Source organism: Musa acuminata, chromosome BXJ1-6 (genome assembly GCF_036884655.1).
Source record: "Musa acuminata AAA Group cultivar baxijiao chromosome BXJ1-6, Cavendish_Baxijiao_AAA, whole genome shotgun sequence".
Taxonomy (NCBI): domain Eukaryota; kingdom Viridiplantae; phylum Streptophyta; class Magnoliopsida; order Zingiberales; family Musaceae; genus Musa; species Musa acuminata.
Window position 1 is genome coordinate 46,124,361 of NC_088332.1, and position 27,893 is coordinate 46,152,253.

Below are 27,893 nucleotides of genomic sequence, written 5' to 3' on the forward strand. Positions count from 1 at the left end.
GCCCACCAATCCATGTGCAAAAGGGTATTGAACTGCGAGGGAAAGTAAGGACCAGTTTTAGTGGGCAAATCCAAAACAAGAAGATGAAGTTGATGGGATACCATTATTATGTTCTTTTTTGTTTGTGGAGTACAGAACTTGAGCTAAGATGTGGGCAGTTTGTGGGCAAATCCTAACTCAAGGAAGAACCTTTTGTCAAGATGTGGCACATCTCAGGTGAACTTTAACAGTGTGGTCTGATGGCTAGCGGAGATCTAACAATGAGATTATACTGAATGACATTAACATCATGATTTGAAGGGAGATGACCAAACCTAACCAATTCACATACTGCATGCCAACATCCAAAATTCATACAACCTTGTTGAATGTGTACAGAAAACCTTGGACGCTCGAGCAACATAAATGAGCCTTTATGGATGTTGATTACACAAATATTTCCCTTATCGATAGTAGCCACATTTATTCTCTTCTCTTCAAATGATGTTAGCCACATTGGATGAGTCTTAAAGGGATATAGTATTTTAGCATTTAGTATTTCGAATTCCCAACCTTAGCTGTTGTTACCGTCAGCTTTAGCCTCCTCTTGAACTGCTGTAGTTGAACAAGGATATGGAAGACCTCCAAGCTATTCTTGTTCAGGCGTCACATGCTTGAGGTCTTATAGCTTCTATTGAGATCTCAAGATGAAGCTGCTAACAGGAGTCAGTAGCTCAGTGATCCGTTTAATCATAATCCAACCTGAAACACCTTGAACAATTATGTTTATATAATCGATTCTATCAAAATATAGTCATGGATGATCCCCCTACCTAATCCCTGTGGAGAAATGGACATCGTACCTGAGGTCCCAAGCCATGATTGAGATCGCTTGTGGCCGAGCTGGTAACAGGAGCAAGTAAGCTCAATAATCTCACCAAAATCCTCATCAAACCTGGAACACATTGAACAGTTATGTAACGTAACCACTGCTTAATTTCATGTTCTAAGTATCCAGAGTCACAGGAACTACTACCATGTAGAAGAGAAGCAGATCTGCATAGTTTTGCTCAATCGCCAAACAAGCAATAGGAGTCATAAATTACAAGATCATCAGATGTACTGTGCAAAAATAAACAGTATCCCTACAAATGAAAAGTAACATGGCCGGCTATCACAGAAAAGGCTACAAAATTTGTCATATGTTAATCTGGCTTTGTGACGTGCGACGGAGAACCCCATAAACAGTATCCCTACAAATGAAAAGCTCTACTAGCTTGATGCTAGTTAAACCAAGTAGGATTTCATCAGGATCATCTCTGTTCAAAAGATGTTACAAATTTCCTAATTGCATTAATCACAGGGAGAGGGTTCTCCAAATGCACAGCATGCCCACAGTCTGGAACAATGATTGTATCATATAGTTTTTGTTGTTGGTGGGGATCATCTTTAGAACAGTCTCTGATTTCACTGCACATATGTTGAGCAATCTTTCTGAACTTTGCATCCATTTCTCCCACAATGAACAGAAGAGGAGTTTGCAAATGTCTCAAGTCCTCCCACAGTGACCTAGCATGAAACAAGAGATTGTAACTTAAATTTATTATAATTATTGGCCATTAAATTTTGTGCATTAACTAAAGCTAAGCTCTACAACAACAGTGGTGGTTCTTCCTTGGTATCCGGTACCATTTAATCAATGAACCCAGAGAATATCACTTGCAAGCAATAGTTATTTTCTGCCAGGATCATCTATGTAGCAGAAGACTATGAGCAATCTAGTTATATGAAAACAGAGTTTTCATGGTAAGGGATCTTGCAACAATTACATGTCAAGATTCTTAAACTCAGAACACAGCCTTTTTTCGAGAAAACTGTTAACTTTAGCATTTAGGTATATAAGTAGGTATATAGAATTGGCTCAAATTGATACAGAACTCATCCCTGCTAGCATTTGTTTTACATATTAAAAATATTAAAAAGTGCCAAAATTTCCAATCAAGAATTTCTGTATTGCATACCAACCACATATCAATCCCCTTTTGGAATGGTTGGGTATCATATGCATAGAGTGTCGATACGCTTGACCTGATGCTGGACCAACTAGAGAACTATCTTTCTTTTATGTTTTTAGTGGTTCTGACTTCTGAGTGGTTTTGAATGATTTTTGTATCATCTACAATTTGAATCATATTCATACATATTCTTTTAAGATATAATAAAGTACAATGAGCAAAAATATCTCAACAAAAGACGATATCAACAAGATCCGATAACTTAATGAGTTAAGAAAATGTATCAACAATACATCATAACTTGACAAAAATATGTTAGCTCAATGAATCAAAACCAATATATAAATTTTCAAAAGCAATAAAATGTCTCATCAAGTAAATCTAAAACTGGATTGATGGCAAGGAGAACTGGAAGGCCCACTAGCAGCAATGTTGAAGCTTTCAAAAGCAATACAATGATCCGTAAGTAGACCCTAAACCAGATTAATGGAATGAGGATTGGAAGGCCCAGTGCACCAAATTCGAAGTTACAAATTTGTAGCTTTTGAAACTTTGTTTTATGTGATTATATGTTATAAACCTTGCATTTTTCGGCAAGATGAGCTCAGTTAGGTCCTAGGAGTGGATGTCTATTGGATGGTGTACATGATGAAGCAATTCCCACTTGAAAAATAAGCCAATTTTGGAACTGGCTGGCTGAAACTAGGTATGAACTTAATTAGCAATGTGCTAGAACCCTAAACTGCACTAAATCTATACTAGATTTGAAATTAACCTGTACCAATCAACATACCACTGCCCACTTTAGTTTGGGGAATGCCACCACTGATACTGGGCAGTCCATGTTCTAATACTTTACTAGCACAAACCACCCATAGTGAGTGGTATCAACTGAGAAAACAATCTATATTTCAAATAATCTTTGAAAAAAAAAACATTGTTAGGCTTGAGGATATTGATCAAAAGGACACAAACAAAAGACTATTAAGATGACAATAAACCAAATGTAAACATCTCCTTATCTTTCCTTCATAGGGAAAAGTAATTTCTATGCATGAAGGATAACATATTTTGTATAAAGACAAAAACAAAGAACCCTTAGTGCTTCATAGTTTAAGGCGACGACTATCATACCACCTGATATGGTATGAAATGGGCAGTACATATCGATTCAGGCATGGATTGGTACATGGACCGATCATGTTTCGGGCGATACGGCCCAATTCAAGGAAAAATAGAAAAGAAACCTAACACAGTTGTGAGGCTCGTCCAACTCGATATTTAAAAAGAAAAAGAAAACATAAAATAGCAATTAGGGCTCGTGAATGAGAGCCCTCTTCTCGTGAAGTCACTACTGTTGCCATTGTCATTCGAGGTCGTTGCCGCTACCTTTCACCAGCATCTTTCCATCATACAATACACTCCCATCTCTTTACCTCCTCTTCTTCCTTCCTCCTCCTTTACTGCTTCCTCTTCTTCCTTTTCTTTCTCCCTCGTCTTCCTCTACCGCCTCCCTTTCTTCCTTTTCCTCCTCTTCCTACATCGCCTATTCTTCTTCCTCTCTTCCTTTTTCTTCGTCCTCCTCTATTGTGCCTTCCTCTTCTCCTTCCCTTCTTCTTCATCTTTGGAACCACAGTATGTACCAGTGTACCATGTGTTGGTACATTGGTACTGAGCTGGATGTACCAGCATGGCCAGTGACCGATGTGGATCTGGTACACTATATGACAGTCCTTGGTTTGTGGTGTAATATTAATAGTCATACTTGCTAGAAAATTAGCTAGGGAAATGATACACTTACAGTTGCTTTCCAATGCTTAAGCTAGAGAGAATTTCTGCAAGCCCTTGTATGTCATTATGCCTGTCGCGAGTGCTCCTAATATAGCTGAAGTGAGGATGATCTCTTAAGCTGAAAAAGAGGCATGTACTTGTTAAATAATCATCTAAATAAATCTTAATATGATTTTACAGATGCAATACAAATGAAATATGTACTGACAAGTTAGGCTATAAATGCAGAAATAAGGGATCTTATTTAAATAACTGTTTCACACTTCAATATGACCTTTTAAAGCCTACAAAAAATTGTTTTGTTTGGACATGCAACTAATATAAGACCACTTTAGAGAATTGTCCAATGACCAGAAAACTTTCCAAGTCCATTTACACCTAAAGTAGGACTGACATCACCTGCTTGCAACATGATCTTGGAAACAGGAAAGGATAAGATGGCGTCTTAGGAATCATGGATTCCAACCATAGTTTGTGAGGTTCATCTCATGTCGCATGTACCATTCTGGGGTACAGAAATCATGTACTCTTGGTATTAGTGACATTACTGTGTGTGGATGTTGTTTCTACACATATTCATCAATATGCATATCTATCTATCCTCTTCTATAACAAATAGTAATTAAAAAAAAAGAATGGGTAACAATATTGTGACAACTTAATTAATTTCGCAATGCATTTAAATCTCATATTCCATATAGTGAAAGGCTCTAGTGCTAGCTATTTTCTGGCACATGAGTTAGTAAATCTCAGTGTCTTCAGAGGTGTTCGGGCATATCGACCCAGTTTCAGCAGTTTTCAGCCTGCTGCAGGATCGGTAGGATGTTTTCTATTGGACAAGATTGTATAGTTGTCTAAAAACACTGAGCTGAAAACAGCTCATTTTGTTGCGAGATGTCACTACAGTAACAAGTGGACTTTACTGGCTTTTTCCAATTCAAAATCAAGTGCTGCAAATTAATTTTGGGTTGTAGCAACAAGATCCCTTATTTAGTACTAATTTTCTAAATTAACAACTTAAAATGTCGATAAGTTGTCCACTTATAACCACATTAGTATTGGTGGTTAGAATCAAGGATTGAAATTTTGTACCATACTGAAATTTCGAGATATGCTCGGTACGGTATGGTACTGTATACCGAGCGGTATATTTCGATATACCGCTCTTCACCCCACGCGAGGCGACGTCATAGAAAAAAAAAAAAGAAAGAAATTTCGCTGAGGCATCGCCTCTCTTCGCCCCGCAGTGCCAATACTCTTCTCCCCGCGCGCGGATGAGAAGTCGCCGCAGACGAGGACAGCAGCACCGATCTCAGGTTCTCCTTTTTTGTTTTTTCTTATTTCTTTCTTTCCCTTCTGCCTCTTCTTTCACTTTCTCCCTCTTTCTTCTCCCTCGGTCACCGTCGACGATAACGACCTCAATCGATGCTACTGCTCGGTAGCGAGCGGTCCATGTACCGGTCTGCTGATGGACCGGTACATACCGCCCGTACCGGACGGTATCATTTGATATTGCAAACCTTGGTTAGAATAAAAAAAATTAAATGTCAATATATCTACATTCATGAGAAAGACAAATATGTGATTAAGCAATTCATTTGGAGTAACTGTGTCACTTAATTACTTAATTGGGGATAATAACCTGCCAGAAGATTTAAGAATACTCAGAAAAGCAGTCACCTTTTCCATAGGCTGCCTGAGTACCATGTCTCCAGAAAGCTGTGCAAACCATGTTCCACTAAAAAACGAGCCCTTGATTCATCTTGGGCACCACGGATTTTTCTAACTGTTTTGTCCCTTAATCCTGGGCTTCCCGAAACTATGACAGCTCCCATGACCTTGATGAATCAGAGTCATATTAGTTTTTAAACTTCATCATGGAAAAGGAATACTAAATGTTTCCCTCAGAATACCTTTTCTTTGAATTTGAGTGCCATGTGTAGTGCAATCCTTGCACCCATTGAATAGCCGACAAGAATGACCCCTCCCGTAGTGACACTAGAGATCAACTTCAGCAACATATCCGCAACAGATTCGACTGATAAATCAATTCCTTGTTTTGATCTCTTATCCATACTAAATTGCACCTGTGATTCCCCATGGCCAGGAAGGTCAATGGAAATGCAATGTGCAGTCGCTGATACACCCTTCATGATTGGGATCCAGTCTTGGCTTGTGCCCAAGAAGCCATGAAGATAGACAATTGTTATATTCTGCATCAACTGAAATACCATTTAGCTCAAAGTTTTGAGGAAATATATCATGTTAAGATCTTGAACTATTATTTCTATACTGATTTATCACATGCTGGTAGTTGAAAAAACAGAAAGATAGCTATTGGTAACAGTATCATGGTTTGTCATGTGACTGAAGGAGAGAATGAGGACTGACATGTATATACAGATTTGAGACTAACATCTCAACATGCATATTAATCAAATGGCGATTCTTGATACTGCATAATGATTCATGGTCTAAAATTTCATAACTGAAAGACTTGGTTTCCACTAAACTATAAATCCAACCTTGCTGCAATAGTGTAAGAGGTGGTGAGGAGTGGAACTAACATTGCCGGTCAACGAATATAGAAACTGGATAGTGAACATAGTTTATATGTGCAAGCCTGGAAGCAAGGGGCTTAATAATTGACTTCCAATAGCAGTACCATATAAAACATTCTTGCCAAAATACTTGGTATAGTTGCCTTTTAGCTTATCATATGCATAAAAGAATATCAAATTTCAGCATATTCATCAAAGTATTTGCTAAAGCAAATAATATTCCTTCCTATGGAGGAGTTTGTAAACACAGATTATTCTGATGTTCTAATGAATCTTTACATTTTGATCCATATCTATATTACAATACTGAGATGGTTCTAGTGGCAAAATGAATATATGATTGTTTTAATAGATAAGAATCTAGATGGAGAAATGGCAGCAATTGTTGATCATGCAAGAAGGAGAATACCCTACATATGTTGGTTCTACTGCTGGTCCTTTTGTCAAGAAAATATGAAGCACTATCTCATCTAAATGTACTGGTAGAGATAACCGTGTTTCTTGTCCAAACACAAGCCAATTGACGAGACCAGCATGATGTCATCACAGACACAAAGCTTTGCTAAGGATGTACGAGCATTTGACATGGGCTGTCCAACCTGTTTTGGACAGCACAGCCCACATGCTGCAGCATATATAGTATTGGCCCGGTGCTGGCATAAGGAGCACTTGTAGCAAGCCAGTCCTTGTACCGGATTGGGTTCAATAAACATTTTATATCATCTTTTATCCTCTTTTGATGGCTATGGTGTGGTTAGACTTAAGAGTATGGTTTCAATGATGAAAACACCTAATATGTGGCAAGAAATTCTAGAGAAAAATTTCTTACATCTATATTTTCACCAGCCTCTTGCAACTTGAATGAACAGCTAAAATAATCTCCATCAACTTTTATGTGATAAGATCTAACTGGTTCGCTAGAGTAGTTCCTCTGGATACTCCCTTTGTTGATTTGGACACACTGAATGAAATTCCGAGCATCTTCTACAGAGGCTACCATTCTGTCACTGTATGGTCGTATGCAGATATCTATACCTCTGGAAGTTACATCTTCCTTTAACCAACAATATGTTCCAAGGCCATGGGCTATGGCTGCATCTGGTGTTCTTCCTTTTATTCTGCAAATTTCAGCATTCTGTTCTTCAAGATAGCATGCATATTGTATGTATGTCGATAAGCTTATACTACTTTCAAAAGCACTACTGACAACGGCCATCTTCTCATGCAACTGAGCCCATTTTGCAATGAGTGATGCCCTTTCAAATCCTCCAACAACACTTGGTTTGATGACCTGAGAAATTAAAATGAAATTCAGGTAATGTACCTAATGAAACAAGAATTATTTTTTCCCTTTTAAGTTCTGATAGTTTCACTCACTATAGCAACAATTCCTGGATGAACAAACTTTTTTAGTTCATGGAGGAAATCTCCACTAAGATTGTCGATTGTCTCATCTAATGCCACTGGCAAGCCACTTTTGTCACAAAATTTGACAATATCAACTTCTTGACAAACAGGTTCCTGAAACAATAAAAATAACAAAGATGCTTGATCTGACGAGAAGAGAAAAAAGAAGATATACCCAGAACAGGAAGAGAAACAAAAATTTCTATCCAGTTGCCAATAAAGACCTCATTAACATTACTAAAACAATAGTTATGTTAGTTGCTATCTGTCCACCATGAATACATAGATCCAATGCTTATCAAATATACTTGAACCATCTTATTGATCGAGTGTCATTTTGTCATGTTATATTTGAGATCTGCATATAAAAAGAATATGGAAAAGATAAATTAACTTCAGTTGGTGATATAAAAAAGGACAATATAGGCCATGCTTGCCCTTTTTTTCTTTCCGTTGTGTTTGTGGTAAAAGGTCATGTCAGCCATCAGAACCAATAAATGTCCTATATAATGCTTTACTTCTTATCCTTCTAGTAATTTCAACCTGGCACAGCTGCTGAGAGCTGACACATGGCTCATGTCCTTGCAAACCATAACGTTGTACCCATTATGCTACACATAACAATGGTAAAACATGCAGAATGAATATTCAACATGATGCTTGGCAAGAATCCTTCATGCACACATCAAGAATGAGAATGACTTCTTTGTTCTCAGTTTTTTTGTGCAGTGGGGGACCGAGTGATGAAATATCACTTCTCAATAGCATATATAGCACAGTTGGATCTGTCATAGGCTCCTAGCAACCATGAATTTTATTGTTGCATGTATCAGCCAGCATGGAATGGTGTACGGCAAAATACCAGTATCAAAAAAATGCGCCGGCTTGATCTGCATGGTTGGTATCACCATAGCGGCATATTAGTGCCACTATGAAACATAAGTTAGAACTGGCATGACCAAATTCTGTCATCATAAACTGAGGGCCAATAATGTTAACAGCCATAAGGAGACAATATCTTCTCAAAATACAACTACAATCAAGGGATACCAAAAACACAGCTTTACTAAGTATTTAAGAGAATTTGCTCCTCTCATATGAGTTAACATTTTGATCACTTGTATGTTAAAGACAGCATATATTGCACATACTGTGTTGGTTCTTGCCATTAGACACATAACAAGACAACAAGGTTCCTTGTTGCACCATGGCCTGTGCTGAGGGTCAGGTATGTCATATCCAATTAATGCATATCTCGTCCCATGAAACTGAAATACTAGGCACCATATATACAAATTCCACAAAGGAAATCAATTTATCTTATTAATAGTTTTAACTATATTTCTAAAAGATTGGAATGCCACAATGTTATACCTCAATGTACTGTAAGTCGAGACATTTTACGCAAGATCCAAATTGCATTGCCTCTTCGTATGTCCACCTCCGATTCGCATCAACACGGATTTTCACTTCATATCCAACCTTTTGTCTGATAACTTGAATGACTTCTGCATCTTCAACAGGATTTTCTCTTCGTGCTACCTGTAGCAAGTACAATGTAGTTCATAATTAATACACATCCAGCTAGAATAGAATGAAGTTAACAAATTTATTAATCATCAAAAACAGGAACATCAATAACAATGAAATAAAAGCTTGGATTCTGGTAATATGGTATATGGCTGTACTGGGCAGTATGTGTTGGTTTGACTAGGGACCAAGTAGGCTATGCAGTTTCCAGCAGTATGCAGCAAACGGGGTCACAGAAATTGTACACAGCAAACTGCGACAAACAATTTAAGACTGGCTGCAACCTAAACAGGTTGATATCCAACTGGCTCCAACCAAATCGGGTGAAACCCAACTGGTTTCACTCTGGTGGAAAACTGTGATGTATTAACCGTTTCTTCCCTGGGAAACCTACCTCTTCTTCCTGCTGACCCTCTCTTCCTTTCTCTTCCACCACCTTTTGATGCTGCCATCACCACAAGATTTGGCTGGCCACATGTGCCCCCTCTCTCTCTGGCAAACTCACCTGGATATAGCTGATGAGGGCTAGCCTCAAAGGCTCCGAATGCTAGATTAATAACTATTTTCTTTTGTTATTTTTCCAACCTATACCAACCACAACCAGAGTGGCATCTTGGTCATACTGCTGACTATTGTAAAGTCTGATGCCAAAATTTAAATGCTTAACTTAAAGAACCATAAAGTATTGTGTATTTAGAGCAACTGGAAACTAAATGCTATGCAAAATAATTTACTGTTTGATGAACATGATTAGTATTAGCAGGAATTTGTCACACAAACTTGGATATCATAGACATTTATTTGGAGTCAATGGCACCTTCAGTTTTATTGTACTGAAACCCTCATCAACCAGCTGAGACACAACATCGGCTATCTCTTTAGGAGTACCGCTGTGATCAACAAGTGCACATATTTGTATCTGTTTTGAACCATTAACACCTGCAACCAGCTGAGTTTCTCTTGAAGAGCTCATGTAACCAGAGATCACATCCAAAAATCCAGAGCCCTGTCTTGCTGCTATGGCATTAAGTATTGCCATCTCTATTCCACACCTAACACTTGGAAAAAGAGATGAAGGCTGAAAAACAAAAAGGGAAGCCTATAAGCTATTAGAATGAATGCATCTGCAACAGAGTACAAGTTTTCAAATGAACACTGACCGGAATTCCTAAGGCTTTCCAGATCCACTGAGAGAATGAGCCTTTGAGCAATGGAACAAAACTTATTCCAGATCCTTCTAACTTATGAGCCATGAACTTTAGCTGCTCTTCAACATCTAAAAGATCCTCTGCATGGATCTCAATTGGGGCAACCTGTTGAAATGTCGACCATTACTTTTTAATCACGTATGTGCTATATCTAAGAAGAATCTTCTGACAAAAACATTTTTGTTTTGTTTGAAATGTGAAGAGATGCAAACAATAGTGTATGGTGCAAGTGCAGCTAGTGGCTGCACTAACCATTGTCAAACTGTTTAATAAGAGTTTTCTAGCATGAATCAACAATTTTCAATAGTTGTATTCATAAACATACAGTTCTATAAAACATAATACATTTCTTTTATAAAATTGCATGGTCTTCAATGAGGTTAATCTCAAGCTCTATATAATTTACGGTGGAGATAGATAAGATTCTAAGATGAAAGTAATTGTTAAGCTTGGTTCAACTACCTGCACAAACTGATCCAAGAGTTCTATATTAATGCTTATATGAAGCTATAGAACAACTCCAATGAGAAAAAAAGAGCAGAGCGGTGCACAAGGCCTTTCCTAATACATGGTTTAGGAAGGGTCAATGTACCAAACGGTACCCTTGTAAGCAATGACATTGTTTTCATGACTTAAACCCTGGTCACCTACATTGCGAATGAGCAACCTTAACATGATACCAAAGCTCACCAACAAACAACTCAAAAGAAGTAACCTTAAATTAATTATTACAATAGAAAAAGAAGAATCCATACTGAAAATTTTATGTGATTTGTCCTTTATTCCTGGAGCTTGCAGCTCCAAATTATGGCAATTGTGTAATAGTGTGGCTTCACTTTTACATCATTGTGCATCATATTTTCAGCTTTAAATAACATTAGAAAGAGGGTATATAAGTAACTATATTGAAAATCAGAGAGGCATAAGGCAGAATCTATATGCTTATTCATTGGAGGGTTTCTAGCATCCAATAACTGTAATCAACAACTGTTTTTATCATGCATTTTTCTACTTCCAATAAATAAGAATAGGTAAAGATAAAAAAAACTTGAATCATGACAAACCTCACCCAATCCTACAGTAGCATTGTCCAAATATATTCTCAGAACAAAACCTTCACGGAAGAAATTCTTTATATCATTTTTCACTTGGCTTGAAGTGAGCCGGGTAAAAAGTTGGACTCTGGGTCAAAAGAAGAATATTGAAATAGTCAGTGGCCACAAAATTCATGTCTGATATTTATATCAGGTTAACAGTGGGCAAACCATAACAGGTGATGGATGAGAAACTTGCCTATACAATGAGTACTCCACCTTATCGATCTTGCTGAGAAATAGGCCATTGTTTAAGCTTCCAGAAAGCGGGAGTCCCAACAGAAAATTCAGTGTTTGGTTGGCAGCTTGACAAGCAAATTTACTCATTATGCTGTAGGAAAGAAAAAAAACAATTCAGTGCTTTAAGATTTAAAATAACTAATTTCTGAATCAAATGCAATGACCTTGTAAGAACAAAACCTATGAAAATAAGTGTTTCCCTCAATGCTGCTCTCAACTTCAATTACACAATCAGTCTGTTGCTGCCGACATTTGCATAAAGCATTATGAAGCTCGGTCTTTGTCCGCACGAGCAAATGTTTCACACTACAAAATTCCATAAAGAAATAAGCCAAAAGTGCAAGTCTTAAGAATAAATTGTCCTGAAAATCAATGACATTTTCCAAAAACCTATCAGACAGTTAATTTCTTATCTACAAAATCTCATAGGTAGGAATAATGAGAGGTACATTGGAAAATTTTAGGGAGGCTAATTTCTTATTATAGCTGCACATCATGACAATGAGAGGCTAATTTCAACTCACCTAATACTTGTCAACAGATATAGCATTCTTCTTATTCAATAAGCATAAGGATCTCTCACCAAATTATTCATCAAGGATGCATCCCTTAATCATCTTGCAAACTAAAGAATGAAATTTATCCTTGAAACAGTAATCATGTCCTCCCTTCTGCTGATGTCTTAAAAGAATTCTGGCTCATTTGGAAGGAAAAATTCTACCTTATGCATGTCGGTAGATTAAATGAATTTACTCCACAATCAGATGTCACTCTAATTTAAAAGATAGTGTATCAAGAATATGCTTCTACAGTTGTTGAACCAAATGAATTATTTGTACAATGAAAATCACCGCTTTACAGCATCTATAAAATCAAGTCAGGTAGTAAGATAACAATCCACATGCCAGCTAAAATTTAAAGAGATTGAAAAGGCCCTAATCAACACACTACTTATGAAGTACATTAATACTAACATAATTACTTGAACCATTAAGCTGTTGTTGAATCAGGTTATCAAAAACTTCTGCTTCTATTATAAATCATGTTCTAAATCTATTGCAAAGCACAATCCTGCTGTATTTATGTATAAAGCAAGCTAGAAGATTTGACGGATGTTGAGCCATCAGCTTGTTGCAACTCTCCCAAAGACTCACATTTACATATGAAGAAGGGTTAAAAAGATATACAATGAATGAAGCTTTTGCTTAAAATTTGCAGGACCTTACAAGAATTCCAACTATTTGTCCAAATTCCCACTATTTTGAATATCTCTTATGTTTTCCCTCATCTAAATCTAATACTCAGATCTCCTCAATAGAACTTCTGAATTTTAATAACACAACTGGGCTCTCATCATATTATTCCTCCTTTTGAAATGCTATTCAAGTTGAACATTCAAATTATCTGCAAATAACATGAGCAAAGACTCTGTACATGAGCAAACAACGAAAAGCATGGTGACAGAAATAGATGACTAGAAGTTGCACAGAAGCTAAAAGAGGATTATATAATTGAAGAGATAAATTATCTTCACCAAATATACTAACTTCCCCAAAAAAGAGAAAATAACTGTCACATTGGTATGAAGATCTAAGAAGCTCCAACTCCTAAAAGGAATGCAATAATAAAACATGGGCAAAAAAGGTAACAAGGTAACTTAATCTTCTAAGACACCAGAATAGATCTCTGAGAATATAAACAAAAAAAGAAACCAGTAATGGAAGAGGAGAACATCTGGCTAGACATTCTTGTCGATATCAACTTGAGGCAAAAGGATGATTTTCTAGGTTCTCTAACATAGTAAGAGAAGTAAAATGATCCAAACTGGTGATCAAGAGGCAGAAACTTTCAGATGTGAATTGCCTCATAATAAAGTAAAACAAATAGTCACTAGTCACCAAGGAATTCCATTTAACACAAATAGAGAAGATAGGGCTACTGCTTAAAAGAGTTTACAAAATTGTCATGGAACATAGGTATTGCTGTGTAAGAATTTAAATATTTCAAATATAATTGATATAATGAGCTGGTAGCAGATTGTAACAATGCTTCTAGGAAAAACTCTTAAAGATCTGATATGCAACTGCTAGCCTCTAACAATATTATATAGAGTCAAAAATATGATTTGTAATTTTGTCCACCATCAAACTTATAAAAAAATTCTTCAGGTTGACATGTTGCAGCCAATCCACTATTCGCAGCAATTAAGTAAACTTTAGGGTTTGATATACCAAAGCCTGAAACTTTGACTAACATAGCATACTCACACAAACTAGTATAAGCCTACACAAATGGTACTTTTGAGTTTTGACATGTGTGGTATTTGGTAATGTATATTTCAAACATAATTTCCTTTATCTAGGGTGATCATTGGGTTTGAATTAGGTCAAGGTGGGTCCATATCCAAACCAATTTTTATGAATCCAAAACAGGGATCCGTACCTTAAATTTTAGACCGAATTCACGTCTGTTATCAGACAAAATTCTCAGATAAAGATCCAGGACCCATACCCAATCCAATAGATCTATTGAATTTAAAACAAGAATCCATGCCCAACACTTTATGGTTGGGTTTTGGTTATCAGGCTCCATCAACACCCTATAAGTGATAGCCAGTGTGAAAAGTCTCATGCCATAACTACATTGACACTCACTTTGCTTCTTCAATGCTATAGGTCCTAAAGTGAGGTTGAAACATGTGACTTGCATTTAACATGTATAAAAAAGAATCACCTATATTTACATCCAGAATTACTTAATCAGTTGTTCCTAAACTTTGCCAACTGTATTTACCACAAAAAATAGAACCCAATCACCACAAAATTTCAATTAAAAATCCAGACAAATTTAATGATATAATAAGAGGAGAGAGCCATCACTAAACTTTAAGGAAGAATGTGTTACTTTTACCTATGAGCAGTGCAAAGTCTATCGATTGAGACATCATGGACCGTGTAGAAGTACTTATCCAGCACATCAGGTTGTGCTCTTTTTGCAATTGGTAAAAGACTAAAAATTCCACCACCATGATTGTTTATTACAATTACAGTTATAGGTTTCCTCGTCACCCTTCAAGAACAAAGGACAATGTTAAGAAATGTTGAAAGTTACCAATGGTGAACAAGCATAAACCCAGATAAGTGAAAAAACAACAGAAACTGTATCCTAACAATTTATCAAAAAGTGTACGTGGCCTTTAAGCTCGTGCATGTTGGAAATATGTGCTGTACCAAACAAAAAACACCTCATTTTAAAACAATGATAAAGACAGATGTCTTAATTCTACAAAGAAAGAGGAACAGATTTATCAACAATCAGACCTTAAATTTGTGAAAAAATATTTAATTTTTCCAAAAAAAATGGATCCCTGTTATTCTAATCATATTTTTTTCTAGCTTTTAATATTTCGTGTAAACCATGCACATAGCAAAAGGGCAATCTTTCCACAAAGTAGAGAACTATTCCAGACCAAATAATTTTCATATTCAACCACAGCTATTCTCAATTTCTCATTCCAGTTTTCAAACTTCCTTGGTCTCTGAAAAATAAATTTTTTTTTGGTAAATTCATGTTGTTCATTATTCATTTAACTTTGTCAGTAATTATTCATTTAAGTTACTGTATCCATGACACAAGAACCTTACATGAAAATGCCATGATTTATTTTTATCATTGTCTGAATAATCAATTTTTATTCAATATCTTCTAGTTAGCAATAACTTAAAGAAATGTGTACAAATCATCCTAAAGCAATTTATAACAGGTTTCACAATTAAAAAATAAGAGTTTTCATGATCTTGAACCAATAATAACAGCATCCACAAAACCAGAATGAATCAGAAAACACTAGTTATAAAAAACCTAGTTTTATAACAGGCTACAAGGATGTTTGTGGTCAATGTTACATGTTACCCTCAGATGACTAGCTTATAAGCATTTTAACTATCAGAATTATGAAATAATGATTATGAAAATGGATCAACAGGCTTAGTTTAAGTGTGGCAGGAAAAGATAACAGAAACTAGTCTAACATAAAGTAAAAAAATATCAAATACTGCACTAAAAAACAATATATTGATTCATTAAAAAGATAGGTCAACACCTTTGATTAAGAACTGCCAACCCATTTGTATCATGGAGAAAAGATACATCACCAATCAAGCAAATCACCTGAATGAAAGAAATGTTAATAATGTAACAACACTGATTGATGAATGGATGACAACTATGCAATGACTTTTAAAATTTGACAACAACCTCACAGCTTGCAGTAATATGCTATCAATTCTATTATAGGCACGGTTTAAAATATTGATCGGACCAATATATACTGGCTGGTGTTTTCCAATTTTACCAACCACTAGTAACGGACTATATAGCTCCATAATGCCACAAATAGTGTATACCATTGGTTGTTGTACCGCCCGAAATAGTATGAAACGGGCGATACGTACCAGTCCGAGCATGGACCGGTATGCAAACCACCCGTTTCGAGCAGCCCAGTCCAATTCTATAAACATAATAAAAAAATCGAAAATAGTGGTGGGGCCCATCCAATTCAGTATTAAAAAAAACCTAAAACTGAAATTTGGGCTCATGAAAGCGAACCCTCTTCTCACATTCAATGCTGCTGCTGTTGCAGCTGCCACTGTAGCTGTTTCACTGTTGTCATTGTTTTACAATGTTGCTACTTTGGAATGCCACTGCCAATGCCATTACCACTGCGTTCCTTCTTCTTTTCAAGTACGCTCCCACCTCTTCTCCTCCTCTTCATTCTTCTTCATTCTCCTTCTCCACCCCCTTCTTCTTCATCCTTCATCACTTCCTCTTCTTCCTTTCTCCTTCCTCCTCTGTTCCTCCACCATCTCTTCCTCTTCTCTCTCTTTTTCTTCCTCTTCAAAACATTGGTACATACTGTTGTACCAACACATTGTCATAGACAAATCTGTACACAAGGTATTTGATATAATGTTTGTGTATGTTCGTGACTTTCAGTTTTGTTCATGCTTTACACAACATGTAGAGGGCTTACAATAGGTTTGGCAGTCCCATTTTAATTTACTTTTATGATCGTTTTAGTCCTGTAAACACAGGTTGTGTGTAGTCATGCACAAAGTCACTTCCCAAAAACAAGCTATCCAAGCAGCCATTTGGGGGTTTTCTAGCACCAGAGAATGGTGCGGAGTGCTAGCCAACACAACACCCTAGAGCTACCCGGATAACACATGATTGGATAGGCCTTTGTGGTAGTGTTCGCTACCTTGTTCCGCAGTAATATTATGTGGGCATTTGTAGGGACTTTTGTTTGTGACAGACCACCTTAAACCCTTTGTCACGTGATCGCTCAGAGCTTGCAAAGTCTATATTTATAATGTGCATTGTCTATCAAGTGTTTGCTAAAATGTATGTTTGTGAGATCCCGAGTTAAACGTTTCCTCTAACTCGTCTTCTCTTTTGTATATCCTTAAGGGACCATAAGAGGTTTCGGAATGGTTGATCCTTCGCGGACGAACATACAAAGGTGTCACACGATTTAGGCAAAATCAATTAAGTATGTGGCAACATGGTAAACTGATACTAATCGGTGTGTACCAGTCCCACAAATCATCAAAATGAGTCTGATACCCAAAACGCCAATCCTTGGTGTATATCACTTATTTTATTATTATTTTTTGGGTGATACTATTTGGTACACTTTGATATATTGCTCAGTATCTTATATGCAAATCTTTCTTCTCTCTATATATTTCTGCCACTTTTTTTTTACAAATAAATAGTTACTGTGGTAGAAATTTAAAGCATAACTTTTAGAAATACTTGTTTTATATTTTCATCTTTGTTCAACCAGCCATCACCCAAAATTTTATATTATGTCTCATTATGTAGTTCCCCTTATAACTTGAGAAACATTAGAATCTCCCTTATCTTTTATTGTTGAATCAGAGTACTGACATCCAAACTTTAAAGCTTGATTGGAGAGTAATTAGAGCAGTGGACATGACATCTACATCTCTCCATAATGTTAGCTTTTTTCCTTTTCTTTTCAGGATTCTAAAGAATATGTCAAATATGAATCAACCTTTTTGTCCTTTTTCAATTGTTCTATGAGTGGGTAAGAAACAACCAGATCCACCATTGAACACTGTACAATTTCTTTTTCTTTTACTTTAAAATTTTCTCCACCATTTCTTTCTTTGGCATTATTGCATGCAAGACACATGGCACACAACATTTGGGCAACCAGCTGGAAATTTCATGCTGCTAGAACTCAGACATTCTTGGAACAAGTTATAGCTGATGTTGTTTTATAATAAATATTGAAGCTTTTGCATTCAAGTGAGCATTGATTTTTAAATGTCCAAGTGAGCAATGATTTTTATATAACATAGAGCAACTTAAATTATGATAGAAATGGGTTGGTCACCTCACTTATATCTAGTATTGCTCCACTGCCACTTAGGTGTCAGGGATTGCATCAGTGATCTAGTAAGGCATTTGCTGCATTGGCAGAATCCTTGTGCACTGAGCCACACTTTACCTCATTTGCATCTAGTACAGAACTACAAATACAAAGGAATCTTTAATAGAGGAAAGGCTTTCATGTCCAATGACTTCAAGAGTAACTTTTATTCAAAAGCAGAACTTATCTAGACTTAACCATTTAATACCGAATAATATTATGACATGACATAAGACATAAAGAAAACTATCCAACATCTATAGCTATCAGCAATCATGGATTCAAGCAACATTCTTTACCAAGTATTCCTTTTGTTTCCTTTGCTCTTTCTTGTTCACTTGGTGCAGAAAAATCAAAACACTTACCTGTTTGTTGCATCCTACTGCAAAACCAACAGCTGTGCTAAGCAAACCATCAATACCACTTGCACCTCTGTTTCCAGCCACTCGAAGGCCCTGAAACAGTAGATCCAAATTTGACATCATTTTGCTATCAAAGCTCATGGGACATAACCAGCCTCTTCCATACATGTCTGCATCCCTGATCACCATGCTATTACCAATGAATAAGGCAGAATCATCTTTAAGTACTTCCCCAATAACATGTGCAACATATGGCTCTGTAAGTGAGCTTTCTGAGTGAATTTGAAATTCTATCTCCTGTGCAACCTGTCACAATGCATATTTATTAGATCCAAATAATGCAAACAGAACTAGAGAAGGCAAAGGAAATCCATTGTGAGAGTGTTATATCCATGTTCAACAAGATAGGTATGTGAAAACATAAACAGTAATATCTTTCAGATGAGCTTTTGCTACTAACAGAAGGGATGAATAGAATGTGGAAGTGTGAAGGCACACTCTTGCTCACACTAGATAAAGGTCCCTCTCATCCTTGACTGAGAATTTAGGGCTGGTATTTGCTGCAACATTCCCATCTTGACCCAAGCAAGAACCTATCTTAGAAAAATAGTTATACTTAACAAGAAAGAATATGCTTATTATAAGCACATAACAGGGTTACTGCTGCATCCTTCATAAATCTAGAAGATTTGGCAATGGCTTCAAACTACTGCTATGTTGGATAATTGGAATGAAATGAATATTCATGAATATTCAGACTTTTGGAAGGCCTGTGGAAGATACCCTGCTTACTCTGCATAGCATCTTTGACTGGATTTAAGATTCTAAGAGCATCATCCTAAGTGGTGGTTGTTGGGAATTTGATGTTTTCATTTCTCATGTCTCTTTGAGTTTTGCTTGATGTAGTACTGGTTCCTGCTTCTTTGCTCTGTTTATTTGTTTTGTGTTCTGTGATCTTTCTTTCATCATTCATCCAAAGGTAAGGTGAACAACTAACATTTATTTCATCAAGAATTTAATTGTTGCTAGCAAGCGTCAGTCAACCTGGTAATGTGCACATCACCAAAATATGGTTCAACACCAATGTAGGTCAGCACAAGCCATATATATGAAAAAGAGTGTTACTACTCCCTCAGCATGGTACAGACCCATGCTGTTCCTTGTTGGCATGCTTACCATAAAGCAAGTACAAACTGAGACTCAAGTCTGTGAATTTGATAAGTGATCTTTCTAATGTTGATTTTGCTTTGTGTTTAATCCTCCTCTATATGCGATAAAAGAAAAATAAAATAAAATAACATGTTAAAATTGAAAAAAAGAAGTTCATATTTGATTTCCCTACAGTGATTGGGAATTCATAAGTAAATCAAAATAGGACATATAGTTAGTACTTAATAAAAATCAAAAAAATAAATGGGTAAAAATTCATACCATCATGTTCAACTCTTTCAGAAAAATGTTCCATGTTCCAGCCTGCTTTGGGAAATAATATTTTCGTAAAATATGAGCAAATTCAATAATGGTGCTCTGAATCCTGTGAGTCACAATATGAGAAGGATCATGACGGCATGGGTGTTCGTCAACCAAAATGTATGAAGATGGAGAACAAAGCTCTAGCAATTGAATAATCCGTTTGCTCGTAATCCTGCTTCCAATCTGTTATAGTTGTGAAACAGAAATATTAGCAAAATCATAATAGAAGATGAGGATTTAAATATCAACCTGAAACACGTTTCATAACCTACTGGACGAATATGGTACCAGTATATAGGGTGGTATACCATCTGGTACTACCAGGATCAATGAGTATAATAATAAAAATTGAAAATAAATGGCACTAAGCCAGTAACAAACTATTTATTTTAATGCCAGTAATTTGTCCGATCTTATTACCTATCTGTACCATATTCGTCCAGTAGGTTATGAAACGTGTTTCAGGTTGATATTTAAATCTGTACCAACCAGTAATTTGTCCGATCTTATTACCTATCTGTACCAACCAGTAGGGGTAAGATATGAAGTCTTGATTGAAGATATTGATGCCTATGTGCATGCATTTGTTTATTTATGAACAGATTTACAAAAATACTTTTATTCACTATTAGTTTGTCTTATATTATTGAGCATGATAACACCGAATAACCACAGGAAATAAGCAAGAATACAGTAAGCATGATTTCCAATACCGTATCGTACCGCTCAGTATGGGTGGTACATACCGGTCCGATAGAGTACCGATACGGATGGTACATTAGTACACCTTAGTGTAGCATGTGTCAGTATGCTCAGTATAGCTTGGTACAGCTCAGTACGTATCATACCGACAGCTGATCGGTATATTGGTACAGTACGGTATTCAGAACCTTGACAATAAGTTCCAAAAAAGCAAAGGCAAGTTACTCAGGTGACATAGTATTTACTGATGCTACTCTTTTAAGTGAAAATCTGTGTACAATGACTTTAATTGGTCCAAATTGCCATGTTGCAACGGACACTATCAAACATGCAAAATATAATTAATAGCAATATAGGACTTCGCTATAGATGACCAGACATGCAATTACTTATGCTGAAATGGTACTTCTACCTCCTTACTGGCATAAATCTCATAAAACATAAATGTTCCTTGTAGAAACTACCTAAGATGTGCTAGGTTATTAATTCTGCAGTACACCCAGCTCAAGTACCTGAATCTACTTTGCCTCATGATTGTTCACACTAAGGCCTCTGAATTGGCCAGGCGAGGTTGGATTGGGATGATATGTAAAGGCATATAGGAGAACTTGACCTGACCAGTTGCGCCTCAATGTTTCTTGAATGGATCCAATCCCAAATATATCTAGTGGATTGGGCCAAGTCAAAATGGGTCAGATCAGGTCCACTTGACCTGAACCAGATCTGACCTGTAATCAAGATTTCTTGGACATGAACACAAAATGACATCTTAAAGGAGTAGGGTCTAGCTCAGATGGGGTTGACCTGATGGGTTTCAGACAGTCAGCATTTCCACCATAATTCAAAATCCAACAGGTTCTTATTAGCCATAAACAAACAAGGAGATATGGTTGATGATGTAGAGATGAGAAGTACTCTTGGATTATAAAGGTCAAGATGTTGGAAACTTGGAACTAAAATCTACACGGGACAATTATCAAAAATGAAAAAATAATGACAGTCCAGTGCAATTGTAAAAGATTAGAGCCACATAATAATATAGGACTTTATCTCTTATTTGAATAAATTTGATTAGTTAGGGGGCATTTCACATATGTCATAACATGCCACATGACATCTCAATATTTCTAATTCACTTTACTAGATTAATCAAGGTGAAGAAAACACAAGAAAAATTGGAAGATATCAAAATTTAATTTTATTGACCATTGCAAATCTTGCTTGGGGATTTTCCTGCCAAGGAAGATTCATTATTCCACAAAGTAAAAAAACAAAGATTATGAATCAAGAATGCCATTAAAAAAGAAGATTATCGTCCAAATCGTATATGGAAATTAATCTTCTTCGAAGACGAAAATAACAGATGATTTGTTTTGATTTATTGTATTTTAATCATTCTCTATTTCTCTATTTTTCTTTTTTTGTGGCTCTGATTCTAATTAAGTGTGCATATTGTCCCGAAAGTTCCATCACCTCTCATTCTGTGTGAATATCCTGACAATGGTTCTCACGTGATGCAATTACAAGTAATGTTTCAAATCTACTCACCTAGTTGGTGAAATAACAAGCCACAATAAGAATGCCCACTAACTTTTATTTAAATACATAATAGCACAAACAAGGCAGTACAAACAGAACAGTTTTCAATACATTTTAACTAGTAATGAAGCACATTTATACCTTGAGATTCCTAGCGATTGAACATGTCATGGGAAAAACTTGTATCTGTTTTGAGCTATTTTTTCAGTAGCTTGATCAACTAACACAGCAAAAGCAGAAAAATTCAAGGAAACAAAGATCGAAAGACCCACCTGAAGAACCAGGTCCGGCTGGGCCCAGCTCCTAACCGAGTGTGAGAGTAGAGCATGATCCATATGATCTATAAATAAGGACTCTATTTCATGAAATGAAGCTAATACTCTGCGTAACCGTAGACCAGACAGAATATCACTGACAACTGGCCATGAAAGATGTTTTGCCAAAACAGAAGCTGCAAAGATTTCATCTTCTTTGTGAATTGCACCAATTAGGAGGAGTCCTCTTTTAGCTTTCTGTATAACTTCTATGATCTCAGCAACTTGTCCATTATGATGACCATCTGTGAAGAGATGTTGCATTTTGATATATTTGGTGTATGGCTCCGTCTTTGACAACCATGAATCTAGTCCTTTTAAACAGTCTAACTGCCATTCTCTTGGACTGTCTTCTAGTGGCTCTCTGAAGGGACAATTAATATGTACAGGACCATGTGGCACTTGAGTTGCATAATGCACAGCTGAGTCAATAGTTGTGAGAACCATTCTCGCAGGAACTTGATCAGTTGCTGCAGGAAGATTGAAGAACCTCACAAACTTCCCAAAATGGTTCACCTAGTAATACATATAGGTTATATATAACTAACTATGACCGTATAAAATTTCAGAAGAAGAAAACTTAATTAAATTACAATCAAGTTTCTCAAGTAATAGAAAAATTACTGAATGCTGCCAATAACAGTTGTCAACATAAAGCTAACTGATAATTCAATAAACCATTTGGTCCTTTGGTCATATCATTTGCACACAATAATCATGCACAACGGTCATAGCTCTTTGCAGATAGTATAATCAAATATGTGCACCAGATAGTGCCTTGAGTCCCATTACATATTATTAAATGAAGCAATGCAACAAAAGCGTTCACAGTTCTAGTGAAAACTAAACTTTTTTTAAGGCTCAATAAGAGAAACAGTGAGAAGACATGAACTAACAGTTATCTGGTACATTGTGCATTTCTGGCAAATGAAACCATGAACTGTCAGAATGCATCAAAATTAGCATGATTAAAAACAATTCAGAAACAAAGAAGATATAAAAAGACTAATAATAACCTGATCAATGGATTGATTTGCTCCTGCATCTTGCAGTTCTGGAGGGCGATCAGCTGTGAGTAAGAGAAGAGGTACAAAATCATGACTAGCCTCCACAACCTGCATAATATACTTTGTGTAATGTATAAACACCAGATCCTAGGCTATCTAAAATTTTCTAATGAGAACAGAAGAAAGAATGGAAGTTATATGAAAGCAAGGTTTGCCGTACCGGACTGTACCGCCCGGTATGGGCGGTACGTACCGGTCCGACAGGCTAGCGGTACGCGGACCGCTCTGTACCGGTCCGCCCGTACCGAGCACTGTAGTAGTGCACTGTAGCACTGTAGCACTGCTACAGTGCTCGGTACACCTGGGTGTACCAAGCGGTATACCGTACCGTACCAGTACCGAGCCCGGGTCGAAACGCCGGTACGGTACGGTACGGCGAACCTTGTATGAAAGTATGAAACTGTAACTTTAAAGAGTGTCAATAAGTGTTAGAAATACACATCAACAGAAAGCGAGACAAATCCAGATTTACGATGGTAAAGAGATTAAACAGAGAAAAAAATGGACCATTTCATGGTGCATATCCCATTATTAAACTTCAGAGAACGACTAGAATTAAACTTCTCACCGCAGGAAGAAGGTTTGACACAGCTGTTCCAGATGACGTTATGATCACTGCAGGTTTATGAGACCCTTTCCCATACCCAACAGCATGAAATGCAAGTGACCGTTCATCATAACAAGAATAACAAGTAGTGTGGGAATGCCCACAAGCAGAAATTGCAAGTGGAGATGATCTGGATCCTGGGGCTATACAAAAGTACTAAACAAACAAGTTTTAGAATTAAATTCAATACAAGAATCAAAACATATATAAAAGATGGAACTCACCGTCAAACCTAGACGAACACATTCTTCAACTATAAGTGAAGCCCATACAGCATTAATGTTGGCACAGTCCTTTATCAAGCAATTGGTGCCATAAGAACCCATAAGCTGCTGAAAAAAGAACCAACCAAAGTTGGTCTACTGAAAATGTTATCTGAAATCATTCAATTACAACACATATTTAACTTTGACTCTTAACATATTCAATCAGATACTACGTGTGACATCTACAGAGTGAAATCATACAGATTATCACTGTAACTCATAGTAATTGTTTTCTAGCTAGCAATTAAAGAAGCACCACAATAATGCATCTAAAATCCATAAACATCTATGGAATGCAAATTAAGAAAGTATAAAGTATAAAGTATAAACAGTCACAAATTATATCAAAGAAAATGTATTACAAGTGTATTCATAAAATATTGTAAATCATACCATAGTAGTGCCAATAGAAGTTGTCCATGCATGCCTAAAATAAAACTGACAAGAAGATGGAACCTTTTTCTGCAAGGAAACAATAGAAAACAACAAAATAATTGATCATTTATTCATAAAATTAAGATAAAACCAAAAGCACTCTTAGGTCTTAGCTTTCATTAGATGTCAGGACCTGGCCATGGACCAAAACCATGACAAGAGAAGTTTGATAACTTCAAATGCTAGCATAGTTAAATTACGACAGTTGAACTACCGATTTCACACAATGGAATCTGGACAGGCATGCTCTCAATGAATACCTTATGAAGACTATTGTTTTGAGGAGCACTTTGAGCAAGAATTTCAGCATTCAGGTAAACCTGTATAAGCCAAACATGATTGTAAGAGGCAAAAATACAAAAACAAATTAGATCTGAAAGCACATGCCAAAAACCTTAAAGAAGTTATAGAATTGCAATAAATAAAACATCATATGGTAGTAAAAGATGCTTATAGGTTAAATTCTTGCAACTCTTGGATCTTGGTATGGTAACAGCCTCAGTGTCTTTGTAGTTTGTAAAGCTTATAACCTCTTCAGACCAAAAACATGCTTATGTTGCCTTTATCAGGATTATGCCCCTGACAAATTTAAAGTAAATTATTGGCTTCACAAGTTGCGCCAGAGATTCACATAAATGGTAACTAATAGACCAAATCTAGCATTCTGTACCTGATTTTCTTAGAGTACTTTGGATCTCACAGAATCACTCTTTTCACGTCAGACAGGTTCATTTTTAATATTGTGACCAGGTTATGTCTATAATGACAGAAATAACCTTTCTAAATCACTATAACATTAAACAAATAAAAAATCTCAAAAAAAAATATCAGGAGGTACAGCAAACAGATAATCGACCAACTAGCATTTTTTTCTCTTAAATGATGAGTCTTTTCATGACATTTGGCTTGTTGCTGTTGTTAAACATGGTAAACCAAATCCCTTAAATTTAATATCAAACAACATATTAATAATTAGTGTTAAAAGAATTTGAGATGTCCATACCATTTCAACATCTTTCTTTGCAATCAAAGGTAACTTCCCATTAGCATGATTCATCCAAAATACTTCATCATAGATGTTAACTCGGTGAACATAATTTATCATCTGCAAGAAAGATAAAAGGACAAACAAAATGGATATGAAATTAATGACAAACTGAATAATTTCTCAAAAAAATAACTTAAAGTATGTATTCTGTTTATATGATATCATATAATACTGTCAAACATAACAAGAAAAATATAATAATATTTTGCCTAAAAAATTCAAAAGTGCAATAAGCAAGTTAATAGCTATATTTCGGCCAAATTGATGAACTAAACCATATACAAGATCATAAAAGAGCATACATCATAGACTCAAGAATGAGCTAGTACATAAAGTAAATCATTGACCAATATGATATTTATGTCAAGGAATTCATTATGAGACACATCTAGAAAGCTTCCTTCTTCTTTCAAGCAATGATGCTGATGGGAATAATAGTGAGGTAGAAGTGGCTATGTTGGTCATGAGGGTGGAGGTTGGTGGTCTAGAAGATTCTCATGTGGTGAGGGAGGTGTTTGGGCTGGTGGTATGGCCACTATCATCATGGCAGTGATGGAAATGATAGTTGATAAGTGGTGGAGAAGTTCATCAGGTGGAGTAAATGGAGTAGGAAAGTAGAAGTGATTGATCTGGTGGTAATATAGGGTGGTGAAGGGGCACCCATGTTCATAATAGTGATGCCATTGGGTGGAGCATATGGAGGCAAAGGGTCACCTGTTAGCAGCTGATGAAGGAGATGAGAAAGAGGCTGTAATGGTAATGGCTAGAGCTGAGATTCAAAGCAACACTGTCGTGGGTTAGTTAGGTGCAGGAGATGAGGTTGGTCTGTAGATGAAGGACAAGACGACTATAGGATGGATGGATGACATGTCAAAGATAAATAATAAATAAATAAAATGTATACATGCCAATATGGCATAACAGTTCTGTAAGATACCTCGTGCTACCTTCATTGTGAAAAAAGAACAGCACGGTGTGGGGAGGGTCAAAGCAGGCAGATGTTGATTCCATTGTAATAGCATAATTGTGAAAATTGAAATTGACATCACAAAATCACTAGAAAGGATGTTGGTGATAAATACCTGATGAATATGGAGCTCAAAGGTATGAACTGCGTTAGTAAATTTATAAGACATGCAATCATCCCAAACCAGGGTAACCGCTAATACTGAGCAACCCTTATATTCAGTCACCTCAACCTGTGAATAAATTAGTTAAGAAGCATGATAATTAGTCCAAGTAAAACCAAGGATCAATGCAGAACCACACTGCATAAGATATTTTTCCAAACTAAGCACTAATTTCCACTAAGGATAATTTGCTTTGCAAACTATTTCTTTTCACTTAACACCATATTAACGAGTGTAGAAGAACAAGACCCGATGCACGGGAACAACCAATAGGCTACATAATGCTTGATGGATCATCCTAACAAGTGGAATTTTTCTGAATTTGTTATTGTGTGCTAATAAATATCAATTGATTAGTCATGCATGTCATATAAATTATCATGTGTCAAAATGGAATATGAATTAGATGTCAAGCCACATATATATTGCTTCAGCAACTAGGATGTGGTACATAGAAATATAAAGTGATAAATAATAATTGCCACAATAACTAAAATAACATGATGTTAATCAAATATAGAAGTTTTTCCTTTTTGAAATATGACGGTGGCAGGTTTATCATGCAATTTCGAGGAAAGAACACTATAATTTGATTCAACTCATCAGTGTGGCAAATGCAGCTAATAAGGGTGGAGCTTGCAATTCTAGTACTCAAAGAGTTCATC

The 27,893-nt window shown here is 36.3% G+C and overlaps 1 protein-coding gene across 10 annotated transcripts in view; it reads right to left on the bottom strand.

The window, feature by feature from the left end:
• Positions 1-293: 293 nt before the first annotated feature.
• Positions 294-27,893, bottom strand: part of LOC135677376 (protein PHYLLO, chloroplastic-like) — a 33,893-nt gene continuing 6,293 nt past the window's right edge. For 2 of the 10 annotated variants that reach the window (XM_065189639.1, XM_065189648.1), the window contains exons 5-28: positions 27,181-27,297; positions 26,054-26,155; positions 25,311-25,370; positions 25,009-25,077; positions 24,574-24,681; positions 24,311-24,505; positions 23,692-23,790; positions 22,634-23,191; positions 20,079-20,303; positions 18,651-18,953; positions 15,928-15,995; positions 14,736-14,894; positions 12,006-12,131; positions 11,785-11,916; positions 11,556-11,673; positions 10,444-10,596; positions 10,101-10,361; positions 9,128-9,295; positions 7,724-7,867; positions 7,176-7,637; positions 5,699-6,007; positions 5,466-5,623; positions 3,796-3,903; positions 1,020-1,548 (exon numbers count right to left, since the gene is read on the bottom strand). In XM_065189639.1, the coding sequence (XP_065045711.1) occupies positions 1,293-1,548; positions 3,796-3,903; positions 5,466-5,623; positions 5,699-6,007; positions 7,176-7,637; positions 7,724-7,867; positions 9,128-9,295; positions 10,101-10,361; positions 10,444-10,596; positions 11,556-11,673; positions 11,785-11,916; positions 12,006-12,131; positions 14,736-14,894; positions 15,928-15,995; positions 18,651-18,953; positions 20,079-20,303; positions 22,634-23,191; positions 23,692-23,790; positions 24,311-24,505; positions 24,574-24,681; positions 25,009-25,077; positions 25,311-25,370; positions 26,054-26,155; positions 27,181-27,297 (4,458 nt within the window). In that variant the 3' untranslated portion in view covers positions 1,020-1,292. Of the gene's footprint in view, positions 751-842; positions 935-1,019; positions 1,549-3,795; positions 3,904-5,465; positions 5,624-5,698; positions 6,008-7,175; positions 7,638-7,723; positions 7,868-9,127; positions 9,296-10,100; positions 10,362-10,443; positions 10,597-11,555; positions 11,674-11,784; positions 11,917-12,005; positions 12,132-14,735; positions 14,895-15,927; positions 15,996-18,650; positions 18,954-20,078; positions 20,304-22,633; positions 23,192-23,691; positions 23,791-24,310; positions 24,506-24,573; positions 24,725-25,008; positions 25,078-25,310; positions 25,371-26,053; positions 26,156-27,180; positions 27,298-27,893 lie in introns of those variants that run through there. The other 8 variants (XM_065189645.1, XM_065189644.1, XM_065189643.1 and 5 more) reach the window with 8 other exon arrangements.